The sequence below is a fragment of the Arvicanthis niloticus genome, chromosome 1 (assembly GCF_011762505.2).
Source record: "Arvicanthis niloticus isolate mArvNil1 chromosome 1, mArvNil1.pat.X, whole genome shotgun sequence".
Lineage (NCBI taxonomy): Eukaryota > Metazoa > Chordata > Mammalia > Rodentia > Muridae > Arvicanthis > Arvicanthis niloticus.
The window spans coordinates 53,122,460-53,135,331 of NC_047658.1; the positions used below are offsets into that span (position 1 = coordinate 53,122,460).

At 47.3% G+C, this 12,872-nt stretch overlaps 1 protein-coding gene across 2 annotated transcripts in view; it reads right to left on the reverse strand.

Moving 5' to 3' along the window:
- Nucleotides 1-3,307: 3,307 nt before the first annotated feature.
- Nucleotides 3,308-12,872, reverse strand: part of Fsd2 (fibronectin type III and SPRY domain containing 2) — a 33,010-nt gene continuing 23,445 nt past the window's right edge. For both annotated transcript variants that reach the window (XM_034513040.2, XM_076936914.1), the window contains exons 10-13: nucleotides 12,689-12,822; nucleotides 10,704-10,836; nucleotides 5,711-5,887; nucleotides 3,308-3,571 (exon numbers count right to left, since the gene is read on the reverse strand). In XM_034513040.2, the coding sequence (XP_034368931.1) occupies nucleotides 3,319-3,571; nucleotides 5,711-5,887; nucleotides 10,704-10,836; nucleotides 12,689-12,822 (697 nt within the window). In that variant the 3' untranslated portion in view covers nucleotides 3,308-3,318. The remainder of the gene's footprint in view (nucleotides 3,572-5,710; nucleotides 5,888-10,703; nucleotides 10,837-12,688; nucleotides 12,823-12,872) is intronic.

Consider the following 12,872-nt stretch of genomic DNA (forward strand, 5'->3'; position numbering starts at 1 on the left):
TTTTGGGTATCATGTTTTAGTCGTGTCCCCATGTTTGTGTTATGTGTGAAGCATTCCAGGAATCCCCCTAGAACTCGGAACTCAAACTGGTCGTGTCTGTGATCCATGTTTCCCATTTGGTGGTTGCTATTTCAGTAGCCGAGAATTTCATTCGCTATATACGCATGCATATTTCATTAACAGCTGTAGCCAGCTCTGTGTTTACATCTGTAGTGCCTTATGTCAGGGTAAGAGGCCCAGTGTGTGTCTGAGTGTGTGTGAAAGAGAGAAAGAGAGAGAGAGAGAAGCTGTTAAACTCTCTGGGCAAGTGATAAATCAGGAATCTGCTGCTTGCACTAGTAGAGTCCAGAAAGAGATGAGAGTTGTTACCGCATAAGAATTTGAGTGGGCAAGAAAAAAAAGTTCTAAAGAGAAGAATGTTTCCCTGGGCAGTGAGTAGGACATACCTATGTTGGCGCCATCTGGGGATGTGATGCTCAACAGTTTCCTGGGTTTTTTTTTTTGCAGGTGAAGCTCTTACTCTGTAGCTGGAGTGCCAGGCTTTGACAGTGACACGGGTGGGGGACTGGAAACGTGAACAGGGGAGCCAGCAGTGCAGCTGATGGAGCCAGGCACCATGGTCACTAACTGGCATGAAGCCAGTGAGGCAGGGCGCCCGGGAGCTGCCGGCTACAGTGTGTTTCCCTCCCTAGGGCCCAGCTTTGACTTTGGTGAGCTGATGATTGCTTTGAAACATCATAAATACACCATGTGTCACTCTTTACTTGGCACTTAGGTTTGTCATGAAGCATCACATCCTTATGAGACAAATACTATCTTTCCTTTGTTTGAAGGAAACGGGCCTATAGATTTTAGGCAAGTAGGTACAAAACAGCAGTCGGACCCAGTCCTTGGTTTCAGATCTGGCTGCTTTTCACTTCATGATGAGTCCTAGCTAATGCTCTTTCTCATGTCTCCGTCTATCCCGAGCCCCTTCCTCGGCACCTGATTCGCCCCATTCACACGCGTGGGTGTGTGGCAGTGAGTGTGGCTTCTGTTCTTCACACTGCCTCCCTTAAGGTTTCCTTCCTCCCGTCCGTATTTGCTACAGTTTGGAAAGAGCCCTGCCATCATTCCCACAGAGAGCAGCGTGAATGGATGAAGAAGGTACGTGTTTGCACAGCATGTGTTGGTGTGAACCTGTTGGCGTGTTAGCCCCCAAAGTCAAGTTATAAACAATGCACACACTGTCTTTGCCTTTAGGCATCTTAGAGTTAGAGTGGAGCTAGAACCTCAAAGCAGAAGAAAGTGTGTTTCAAAAGTGTGCATTTTGCTGTGCTGCTGCCAGCTTTTGTTGGGAAACATTGGGGTAGATGGTTGTCGTAGTCACTCTTCTGTTGCTGGCACAACACCAACACTGTTTTCAAGTCCAAAATTCAAAGTTCCTTCTGAGATGCCTGGTAATCTCTTAACTCTGTTACCCATAAGATGAAAGTAAAAAAGCGGATTACATACTTCCAACACACAGTGGCACAGAATAGACGCTACCATTCCAAAAGGGAGGAAGGGGAGCATCTGCTCCAGTGACCAAAGCAAGATCTAAACCTAACAAGGCTAACCCCAACTCTGCATCTCCATGTCTAAAGTCAGTGTTCTTCAGATCTCCATTTCCTTTCAGCTTTGTTGTCTGCAGCACACTTCTCTCCTGGGTGGGTGCCATACCCTCTTAGCAGCTGTCCTTGGCAGGTATCCCTTGTCTCTGGCATCTCCAACATCTTGAGGTTTCCAAGGCAATCAGGTGTCACCTTTACAACTTCATATCCTTTCTGGGCCTCCACACAGGGACACTCCTGACACAGACCTGGCCTCTGGCTTTCCTTAACTGTGGAGGAAGATTCCACAACCTCTGTCTTGTACTCAACTCTCAAGCTAGAAAGAACCACGTGGCTGAAGCTGCCAAGTTCTGCTTGCTGGGACTGGAACTTGACCCTCTTTCAGCTATTTGCACCAGCTCTCTGTTGATGGTTTCCTTTACTGCTTAAACTTTTCTTTGATTCACATGTTGGAAGCTTAACTGGGCAGGGTCTTGCCCTGAGGTCACCACTCCCTTTATTCCATTTAGCATTGGGCTTTTCTTTAAACTTGTCTCCTTGAGCACAGAACTTGGCTCTAACAAATCATTTCCTGGTTTTCCTTTCCTCCTCAAACTACATTTTGTATTGTTCCCTTTACTCCTTTTCATTGTAGATCTGTATAAGCACAGTCACTCATGGCCTCATAGCAGAGTCAGTACCAGGCTGTCTTGAAATCTCCTTTGTCAAAGCTGTTAATTCAAAACTCTTCAGTTTGGCCTCAGGCAGATTTTTAGGGCAAGGGTAAAAAAGCAGCCATATTCTTTGATAAAATATTACAAGAATGGTCTATTGGCCACTTACTAATATTCATCTCCTCTTAAACTTCTTGATCCCCCGAGCCCCACAGTTCAAATCTCTCAGCAGTGTCTTCTGTGCTCCCATTAGTCACACTTGAAGTATTTAGCCACTTTTCTAGTCCAAAGTCCCAAAGTCTTTCATATTCTTCCAACAAACAGCATGGTCAAGCCTGTTACAGGAGTACCCCAGTCCTTGATACCAACTTCTGGATTAGTCAGTGTTCTATTGCTATGAAGAGACACCATGACCAAGGCAATGCTTATAAAAGAAAACATGTAATTGGGGGCTGGCTTATAGTTTCAGAGGTTTAGTCCATTATCATTGCATGAAGCGTGGCAGCAATCACACCCAGGAGCAGTAGTGGAGAGGAATATTCTGATCTACAAAGCCACCCTAGCCCCTCCACTACACATTAAAATATGTAAGCCTATGGAAACCATTCTTATTCAGTCTACCACCATAGCCTTGAGATGGGCACCTGACTTCCTTATTTTTCTGTAGAGTTTCTTGCCTTTCCTAGTCTGTTCTTGGTAAACAGTGAAATGTCACAAATGTACAGGGGCTGCTGACGCCATCATGATCTCCCTGACCCTCTCCCTAGGTCTATAAGTTTAGAAGACTCAAAATACTTAACATATCTACAAACTGCAATTCGACACTACAAGAGTTCGACCCCACAAGAGCCCTCATTTGACAGCCTGGCCTGATAAAGGCTCCCCTAGCATCTTTGGGGCACAGCACACAGAATGAATCACATCAGGTGAAATGGGTTCAGTCCACCATCTACTGACACTACTGTGAGCTTTAGCTTCTGCTGGCAGTAGGCATCTTGAATACCAAGTTCAGCCAGCGAGGTGAGGGTGGCTGAGGGACAGGACAGAAGGAAGAGCGGAGATATCAGAAGGGCCTAAAAGAAAGTGACATGCTTTGGCTTTGAAATGCCATTGCAGATCTTTAGGCATCCAGACTTTTCCAAGGAAAAACAGGGGTGCACAAATTGGTGGAGCTGACAGCTAAATGTGTATAGGTGTTGAGCAATGTCCACATTGAAAAAGGACAGCTTGGAGTTCTCATAGTCTAGCAGGACACCAATCTTCTTTGGAGCAACTGTGATCTTGATGTCTGGAGTTGTCCCGTTGTGCAGAAACTCATACTGATGCCTAAAAATTCAATGTTGATACAACAAAGGTTTGGGAACTATAGGCGATTGTTTGGAGAGTGTTTTATACTGACTTGATTCATACTCCTATTGTTTTGTCCTTTTCTTGTAGTCAGTGACTAACAAGTAACATGACATTTTCAGAATACTTTCTAACATTTGTCCTAAAACACAGTCTCTGGCTTTCCTCTGGAATGAACTCTGCACCTAATAAGTTTTTATACAGAACCATAAACTTCCGCTGCGTCAGAGTTTGCACTGAAAGGAAACATTAGAAGCCAGTGTGTGACTCATCGGAGTAAAGACATTGGAAATGAGGGAGCCTTATGGGCCTTCATGAAAATAAGCCTTCTCAGCCGGGCGGTGGTGGCGCACGCCTTTAATCCCAGCACTTGGGAGGCAGAGGCAGGCGGATTTCTGAGTTTGAGGCCAGCCTGGTCTACAGAGTGAGTTCCAGGATAGGCAGGGCTATACAAAAACCCTGTCTGGAAAAAACAAACAAACAAACAAACAAAGAACATAAGCCTTCTCTGCAACCTGAACCAGGGCTCCAGTTCTTACACTTGCTACTGAGCTGGAGTTGTGGTCACTGGCTGTCACAGGTAAATGCTGAGCACGACCTGAACCCCTTTAGCTATGTATCCTGTGTGCTTTGAAAAAGGTCAGAATCAAACTTAGCAACAGGACATGCAGACATCTGACGACCCACTTGTCTGGTATATTGACTGAGACTCCCTAGGTCAGCACTTCAGTGTCAGGCAGCTGGTCTCCATCTCAGCTCACCCTCCTCACTCTTGTAAACTGAGCAGCTACCAGAAAGCAAATGAGTCCCTTCTCTCTACCAACAGACTCAAGACCATGAACCAAAACTATGAAGCCTGTCCTCATCTTCACATGGCTTCTTTCTTCTTCCCCCCCACCCTGCTCCCCAACATGATTGCTAGAAACTTCTATCGGCCCCACCCTTGCTTTCCTTCATCATTCTAGCAGCCAAAATTTACCTCACCTCGCTCCCAACTCCCCTGTTACACACTGACTCCCATGCTTCCTTTACCTTCCTGGTTTGACTCTGACCCTTGTTCTTTCTAAACAGAAGAGGCCTTTGGTGTCTTTTGGCTTCACTTCGAGTGGTTCTTGCATTCCTAAAATGGTTCTCATGGTTAGCAGAGTCCAGTCTAATCCACTCACTCTCTGGGGGAAGGCCAATGTTCTCTTAATGCTGGGACATGACTTTTCTTTGTTTGCTTTTTAAGACAGGGTTTCTCTGTGTAACCCTGGCTGTCCTAAAACTCACTTACTCTGTAGACCAGGCTGTCCTTGAACTCTGAGATCCACCTGCCTCTGCCTCCCAAGTGCTGTACCACCACCACTGGCTAGAGGCTAAGTCTTTTAAAAGGTGCTGATAGGGGCCTCAGGGTCACGCCTATGTGTTTTGCAAGTTTCCAGGTAAAGGAAGGTGGTTGCCATGGCTGTGTGTAAGTCTAAGCATTTCGTGCATCAGCCAGGACTCTGGGATTTTTATCCCTCTGTGCATGTGGGACCATTCCATGCAGGACTAGTCCATGTAGTACTCGGTGGCAGAAGCTGTGGTCATGGGAACCCTCAGCCACACTGACTTAAGATGGAATGGCTTCCACAGCAGCTCTGAGGCTGGAATACAGGAGCTTAAGGTCTGCGCTGCTAGAGCCAGACTGCCTGGGTTGGAAGCCAAGCTCTGATCATCCACAGTGGGTGGATTGGATGATCCAACTGCTACGAGGACAGCCTTTGTCCTATAAAAGTACAGGAGAGTATGGGCCGGGCCTGGTGGAAAATGCCTTTAATCCCAGTACTTGGAAGGCAGAAGCAGATGAATTTCTTTGAGTCTTGAGGCCAGCTTGGTCTACATAGTGCGTTCCAGGTTAGCCAGGGCTACACTGTTAAGACCCTGACTCAAGGGAAAAACAAGTATAGGACACCGTTGGTACCTGGAGAACACATGGTGAGCTTTAGATGCTCTTTCTCTTTCAGGTGAGGTGGGTGGCAACAACTCTCACCATACCTGAGACTGTTTTCTAAGCAAACGTGTGTGCCTTGATTACTGTCAGTAAAACGCTTTCATCTTTCAAATCCTCGATGTGGGTGTCCGGATTGACTTTACCTTGTGGAGGCAAATGTATGCCTCATGCACCAGGACAAGCAGTTTGCTCCCAGGTCTTCCTGTTTAGGGACATCTTCACAGGCCACACCAACAGTGTAGTCCAAATGTTCACCCACTTCCACCTCCCAGTAATGGCGTCCTCGGACCGGAATCAGATTTCCCATGACAGCAACACACCTGGTTTTAAAAAGGGTAAAAGCACAGGCTGGGCTGGGGTATTGGAGTTCTTATGTAGCATGCATAAGACTCTGGGTTCTATCAAAAGGTGGGGACGTATTTCACTGCAGTGCCACAAGGATAGCTAATGCTGATGACTGGAATATTACATCGACTGGTATGTAACGTGGATGAAGTAACAGTAAAACCTACAGAACAGGTTCTGTTGTGTCTCTAAAATGGCTAAGGCATTTCGAGTAATGAAGGCAGATAGACTGCAAGATGGGAGGCACTGAGAACTTGCAGCACAGCAGTCAAGGCACCATGTGCTTGAAGTTTGTGACTGGCCAGAAGGATCTCTGAGGTACCCTTTATGTTAGGGGGCGACAAGACTCCAGAGGTTGGGCTGCTGGACAGGGTTTGCTGGACAAGCCTGGCTACCTGAGTCCCATCCCCCAGATCCCACAGAAGGTGTTAGGAGAGAGTCACCTCCACAGTGTTGTCCTCCACCCCACCCCCGACATGCCATGGCACATGTTTATCTGTACACACATGCACAACACACACAACAGTAATGAGATTGATATACAACATTTTGAAAAAAAATTCAGAGGGTGACCCAAAAGCAAGAGAGCACATTCCTTCCCTGTCATCAAAATGAAGCCCTAGCCCTCCCCTGGAACCACCGACCACTCAGGCATTTCCGTGTACAGCAAAGGGCTCCACAGAGGAAGGTTTCCCTTGCAAGTTGGATCACACCAGAACCTCCAAAGTGAACATCCAATTCAACATCCTGTGCAAGCCAAACCTTTGTAGGAGGAACAGAAAGGGCCTGCTGCCAGGGTGGTGTCTACTTCCACATGAAGGCCAAACTGAAGCCTGCCTGAGAACCTAGAGATTGGTGATGCAGACAATGACAGCCAATGGGGAACTGCCACTTGGAGGACATGCTTGAGATCTTCCCTTTTAATTAACAGACTCATTACTGAGCAGCTGGGGACATAGTTTGATGAATAAAGTCCTTGCCTTGTAAGCATAAGGATCTGAGTTCAAGGCTCAGAACCTATGTGAAAAATAAAGCAGGGGGCTGGAGAGATAGCTCAGTAGTAACTTAACCACCAAGTTTGCTTCCTAGCACCCCCACAGCAGCTCAGAAGTCTGTAACTCCAGTTCCAGGGCATCTGACATTGTTTTGGACCCTGTGGGCACCAGACACACATGCAGTGCACAGATATACATGCAGGCTAACACTTGTACACACAAAATAATATAATTTAAAAATACATAAAGTAGCTGGGTGGTGCACTCCTTTAATCCCAGCATATTAATCCCGGACAGAGGCAGGGGGATCTCTTAATGAGTTCAGGGCCAGCTTGCTCTACAGAATGAGTTCCAGGACAGTAAGGGTTACACAGAGAAAGAATGTCTTGAAAAAGGAAGTAAGGAAGGCAGGCATAAACCTGCTGTGGCCTTGTGGCAGCTCTAGGGCTCACTGACCAGCCTGTCTAGCCTGCTAGCTGAGCCCCAGCCTAGTAAAACCATGTCTCAAAACCAAGGTGGATGGCTCCCAAGAACACCTGAGATTGTCCTCTGGACTCCACACGTATGTCACTAAAAACCCAAGAGAGGCAATAGGAGCACCATAGTAGCTACAGACTCAACTTGTAATTTAACTCAAACCTTTTACAATATCCTTTGGCAAGTTATTCCTCTGTGCCTCAGTTCTCTCATCTGTCAAATGGGATGGATGAGCACCTGTCCCTAGAAATGTCTTGATGACTGAACACATCTAGCACTTCATGACAGTGGCCATACAGTCCCTCACTCCTCCTTTACTGCCCTCAAACTGGTTTTCTTCCCTAAACATCTGCTGGATGTGTGGGCATCTCTCACCCACCCTTCTGCTGCTTACTCAGGGCTCCCTGGGTCCCATCTACCAGTCTCTGCCCCTCCTGTCTCTAACCTTTCCATGGACTGTGCTCTTTCTGAAATATAAATCCAATAGGGATCTGGCTCTGCTTTGAGTCCTCCAATAATTCTTACCATCTAAGGAATAGAACTCCAAGAGCACTAATTTATTAAATTTTCCTGCTTTGCCTCTACCTCTTCCTAGTATGGGCCTGTACTGCAGGCCTGCCAACCTGTTTGCATGTAGTTCTGTAGAGAGGGTCTTCTTGGCATGTATGTGTATATGTTTGTGCATGTGCACGTGCATGTGCAAAGCACATACCTACTCTGTCAGCCCCCCAAACACAGCCCTCCCAAGAAATCCTCCACAGGGGCTCTGTGCTGGTTGGCTTTTTTTTTTTTTTTTTTTTTTTTTTTTTTTTTTTGTCAACTTGACACAAACTAGGGTTATCTGGGAAGAGTGAGCATCAACTAAGGAAGTGCCTCCCTCAGATTAGCCTATGAGCAACTTCGTGTGGGATTCTCTTGTTGGTGTTTGATGTGAGAGGGTTCAGGCCACTGTGGGCAGTTCTGGGTTGCGTAAGAAAGCTAGTTGAGAGAGCTAGTTGAGTGAGCCACGGGGAGCAAGCCAATAAGCACTGTTCCTCCATGGTCTCTGCTTCAGTTCCTGCCTCCAGGCTCCTGCCCTGACTTCTCTCCACAGAGACTGGAAGGCGGAAGCTGCTCTTGGTAGTGATGACAGCAGTAGAAAGCATGCTAGGTCAGGCTCCAAGGATGCCTTATGTACCTCTGCCTCCTCCTTCATATGCCTGACATGTGCCTGCTTGACAATACTTCCCCCCTCCCCCCTTGCACACAGCACAGCCATGCCAGATCCACTAGAACTGGAGATTAAAATGGGGCTAACTCAGCTGGACTCCCTCACAGCCAAGACAATGGCTCTTAAATTCTCCCATGACTCAAGAAGCAGAATAAAAAAAAAAAAAGATTATCATAAAGCATTTTTCCAGGGGCTGGAGAGATGGCTCAGCGGTTAAGATCACTGGCTCCTCTTGCAGAGGTCCTGAGTTCAATTCTTAGCAACCACATGGTGGCTCACAACCATCTGTAATGGGATCTGATGCCCTCTTCTGGTGTGTCTGAAGATAGTGACAGTGTACTTATATACATAAAATAAATACATCGTTAAAAAAAAAAAAAGCATTTTCCAGAGTCAGATATGCTGGTGAACCACGTCACTGTAAGGCTTGGGAAGCAGAGGCATGAAGGTGAGACATTCAGGCACATCCATAGCTACATGAGATCCTCAAAATAAATTGAAAACCCACTTACGGGAGAGTACGTGCACCTCCTTAAGTACATCCAACTGTTCTGTTCTTAAACCTTCTCCACCTGCCTCTCCACCCATGCTTAATCTACAGGGAAAGCCTCTCTTAGGAAGGTTAACTCCAGTGTTAGCCTAATACTGACTTATCCTGAAACTGTCTGTGATTGATTACAGGCTTTACCTGAATAAAGACCTTCTCGGGTTAGTATAGCTGGCAGTGTGGAGCTGTCCCTGGTTGCTGCCGAGGACAGGAGAGCCACTTTCTTCCTCAGCAGACCCTCTGAACTCTTAACTTTTGCCCTGACTACTGGGAAACAGAGAAGCTATGTTTACTGTTTTAAGCTCGGAAATTGATTCAGCCTTGGGAGTTCATTTGTCCCTTTTCTTCTGTTGCTCTTATTTTTCTCCCTATTGTACAGTAGCCCTTATTTTAAGCCTCATAACTCCTTGGAGAAAGAAGAATAATGTACTGAGCTCTGGAAGGAGCTAGCAGGCTGTACAGACAGACACCCCACAGGTAACCCCTGCCCTCAGGTCTTGTGTAAGTGCAAAGACAGTTTTCTGCACCTACTTTAGATCTGGCCCACCCTGCTGCTCGGGTCTAAGGGTGATGTGATCTTTGGTATGAGGGTGATGGGGCCAGCAAACAAACTAGCTCTGAGGAAGCCCGGGACCCTCTGTTTCCTGGAGGGCAGAGTGGCAAACATCTTTGAGCTAGAGTTAGTTCTTCCTGCCACACCAGAAACTAAGTAGCCAGGATGCTTCCTCAACTGTCAGGCATGTGGGTTAACAAAATGTCTGAATCCTAAGAACACCTGACTTCATGTATCACTTGTGTCATGGTTCTGAATCCTCTTGGCTTTTCTACAGGCTCAGAATACATACCCTAAAATGGAGATCTGGTCCTCTATGATGTGGCAGAGAAAGAAGGGTCACCTTTCCCTTAGGAACAAGCCACCTGCCTCATAAGTATTCATAAAACTCATTAAGAACTGCAAAAGAATCCACCGTGCTGGGGTCATTCCCTCCAGCTTGGCAGCCATGAATTGTTTTCCCGAATGAACTTGTGCCAGAACTGTGTCTCTTGGCTGAATTCTCTCTTTGGAGAAGACAAAACCTAAGGCAGTGGTTCTCAGCCTCCCTAACACTGTGACCTTTAATACAGCTCCCCAAGTTGTGGTGACCCCAGCCATAAACTTATTTTTGTTACTACTTTATAACTGTAATTTTGCTACTGTTATGAATCATAACATCTGTGTTTTGTGATGGTCTTAGGTGACCCCTGTGAAAGGGTCATTTGTCTGCCAAAGGGGTCTCAATTCACACATTGAGAACCGCTGGACTAAGGGGAAACCATGACAGCAACAGGAGAAAGTACTCAGTGCCTGGTGTCTGTCCCTGTGCTGTGTGACCTGGTAGCCCGGCCACATCCCACAGTGCTCACAGCCTGGGACTTCCCTGGGCAGAGGCCACCACAGTCTTCTCCTCTTCTGGGTCCCTGTCACCAACTGCATCCTTTTGTCATAATCCGGCTTCCTCTGAATAACAGTGGCATTAGGGCTTCTCAAATGCTCCATGGGGGTTGGGGAGGCAGTCAGATACCTGGTAAACTGCATCTTGCTAGGTGGCAGCTCCCTTCTGAAACGTTTCTTCTCACTTCGAACCACTGTAAACCCGTCTTCAGAAATGGTCAGCCAGGGATGGCAGGTGTCCTTGTTCAATTGGAAGTAGCTTCCTGTGGAGGGAGGGAACATCGAGAAGCCCCAGCCTGTTATTGCAGACTTTACAGCATGGTCTAGGAGCATTACCCAAGCATGTGGCTTCTTCCCGATGGATGCACAGAAACCCTGCCCGGCAGTCATGATCAACCTGTGACTAGGGTGGCCACTACTGTGGGGCAGGACTTGTACAATTAGTGCCATGCAATCTGTACATCTTCTCTCCCTTAGCCCTTATGTCTGTGCCTAGATAGGGGTGTTACTGTCCCAATTTCATAGATGAGGAAACTGTGGCGCAGGTGGTTAAGAAGTAGGCTGTAGGCCGGGCAGTGGTGGCGCACGCCTTTAATCCCAGCACTTGGGAGGCAGAGGCAGGTGGATTTCTGAGTTCGAGGCCAGCCTGGTCTACAAAGTGAGTTCCAGGACAGCCAGGACCACACAGAGAAACCCTGTCTCGAAAAAAAAACCAAAAAAAAAAAAAAAAAAAAAAAAAAAAAAAAAAAGTAGGCTGTAGACAGACAATAGAAGTCAGACTAAACTCCTCACCTCTCCGATCCCAGACACACGGTTTTTAATTTGTAGGATCTGAGTGTTTAGACCTGAGTAGGAATTTCTAACCTTGCCAAGGAAAACCAAATTGAGGGAATTTGGTTTTTGTTATTGGTTTTTAAACAGGATCTCATACTGTAGCACAGGCTCCTCAGCAACCACTTTGTCTCATAAGCTGCCCTTGAACTTGTAGCAATTCTCCTGCCTCAGCCTCTGAAAGAAAACGGAACTGGCTGTGCCTTTGTTCTGCTCTCAGTGTTGTTCATTTGTTTTTTTTAGAGCAAGCATCTGTAATTTCAAAACACCCAGCTTGCTCTTCCCATCTGCGTGGCTGGAATATGAATGTGGTGCTCACAGACCTCTCCTCCTGCCAATGGAACCGGGCACAGAGGCACAGTGTGTTTCAGTGAAAGAGCTCAGTCAAGGGACATTTGTTCCCAAACACTGGCTAGGCTCTCTGCTTCTGCGGCTTACCTGGAGGCCACCCGCTCAGCTGGCTTGAACTGGATTGCTCTGGGAGGCGTTTGGAGGTTGCAGTGAAGCTCAGGATGCTGAGCTGTAGCATTGCAGGGGGTGGGGGATGGGGGGCATGGGGGAGGGGGGGGGTGGGGGAGGGGAGGGGGAAGGCTGGGGGCGGGGCTTTGCAGCAGATGTTTCTAATTGAGGTCTCTGCTCACTTAGGACTTGGACTTGGGACATGTCAGTTCTCCGACATAGTGAAGGCATATGGGAAGGGATGTCAGCACCCAGGACGGTCAGATGGAGCATGGAGGCAGGGAGGCAGGGAGGAGACTGAACAGTGGAGACTCAGTTGGCTTCTAGCAGGGGAGGTGCTCCTGACAGCAGAAGCAGGGAGTTGGCTATAGCTATTTAGACTGTTCTTGAGAATGTCATAAAACCCTCTTCCAAAGCAGGTATGCTGGCTCACACCTGTAATGCCTAGCACTGGAGAGGCTGAGGCAGAAGGATCACCTTGAGTTCCAGGTCAGCTTGACTACATATTGAGTTTGAGATCAGCCTGAGTCACAGAGTACAACCCCATCTCAAAAAACAAAACCAAACAACCCATGAGGTAAGAAGTATATAGACCACCCAGACCAAATGGGATAGCCTCTGGTACTTGAGGGGCATGGAGAAAAGCCTTGAGTTCTAGCTCAGACAACTCAAGCTCTATGGGGCTTTGATGGTGACTCAGGAGCCCCTTTGATGTCCGATCTGCCCATAATGTGATAGTCATGTTTCCTGATGCACTCTTAGCAGCACCGAATCTGCAACAAGGTGGCTAATTTTGAGTCCCGAGAGTGTGGCTGGCTTACAGACCTGTGGTGTGCACTGTAGCAGGCTCACTTCTGGCACTGGTGCCCCCCACATTGAGGGCTCGAACGTAGATCGTGTAGCTGTGTCTAGGCTGCAGCTGTATCAGGGATTCACAGGTTGGGATGCCTACAACAGATCTATGCACAGAAGCAGAGCAACTGTCAGCAGGAGCCAGGCATCAGCCACC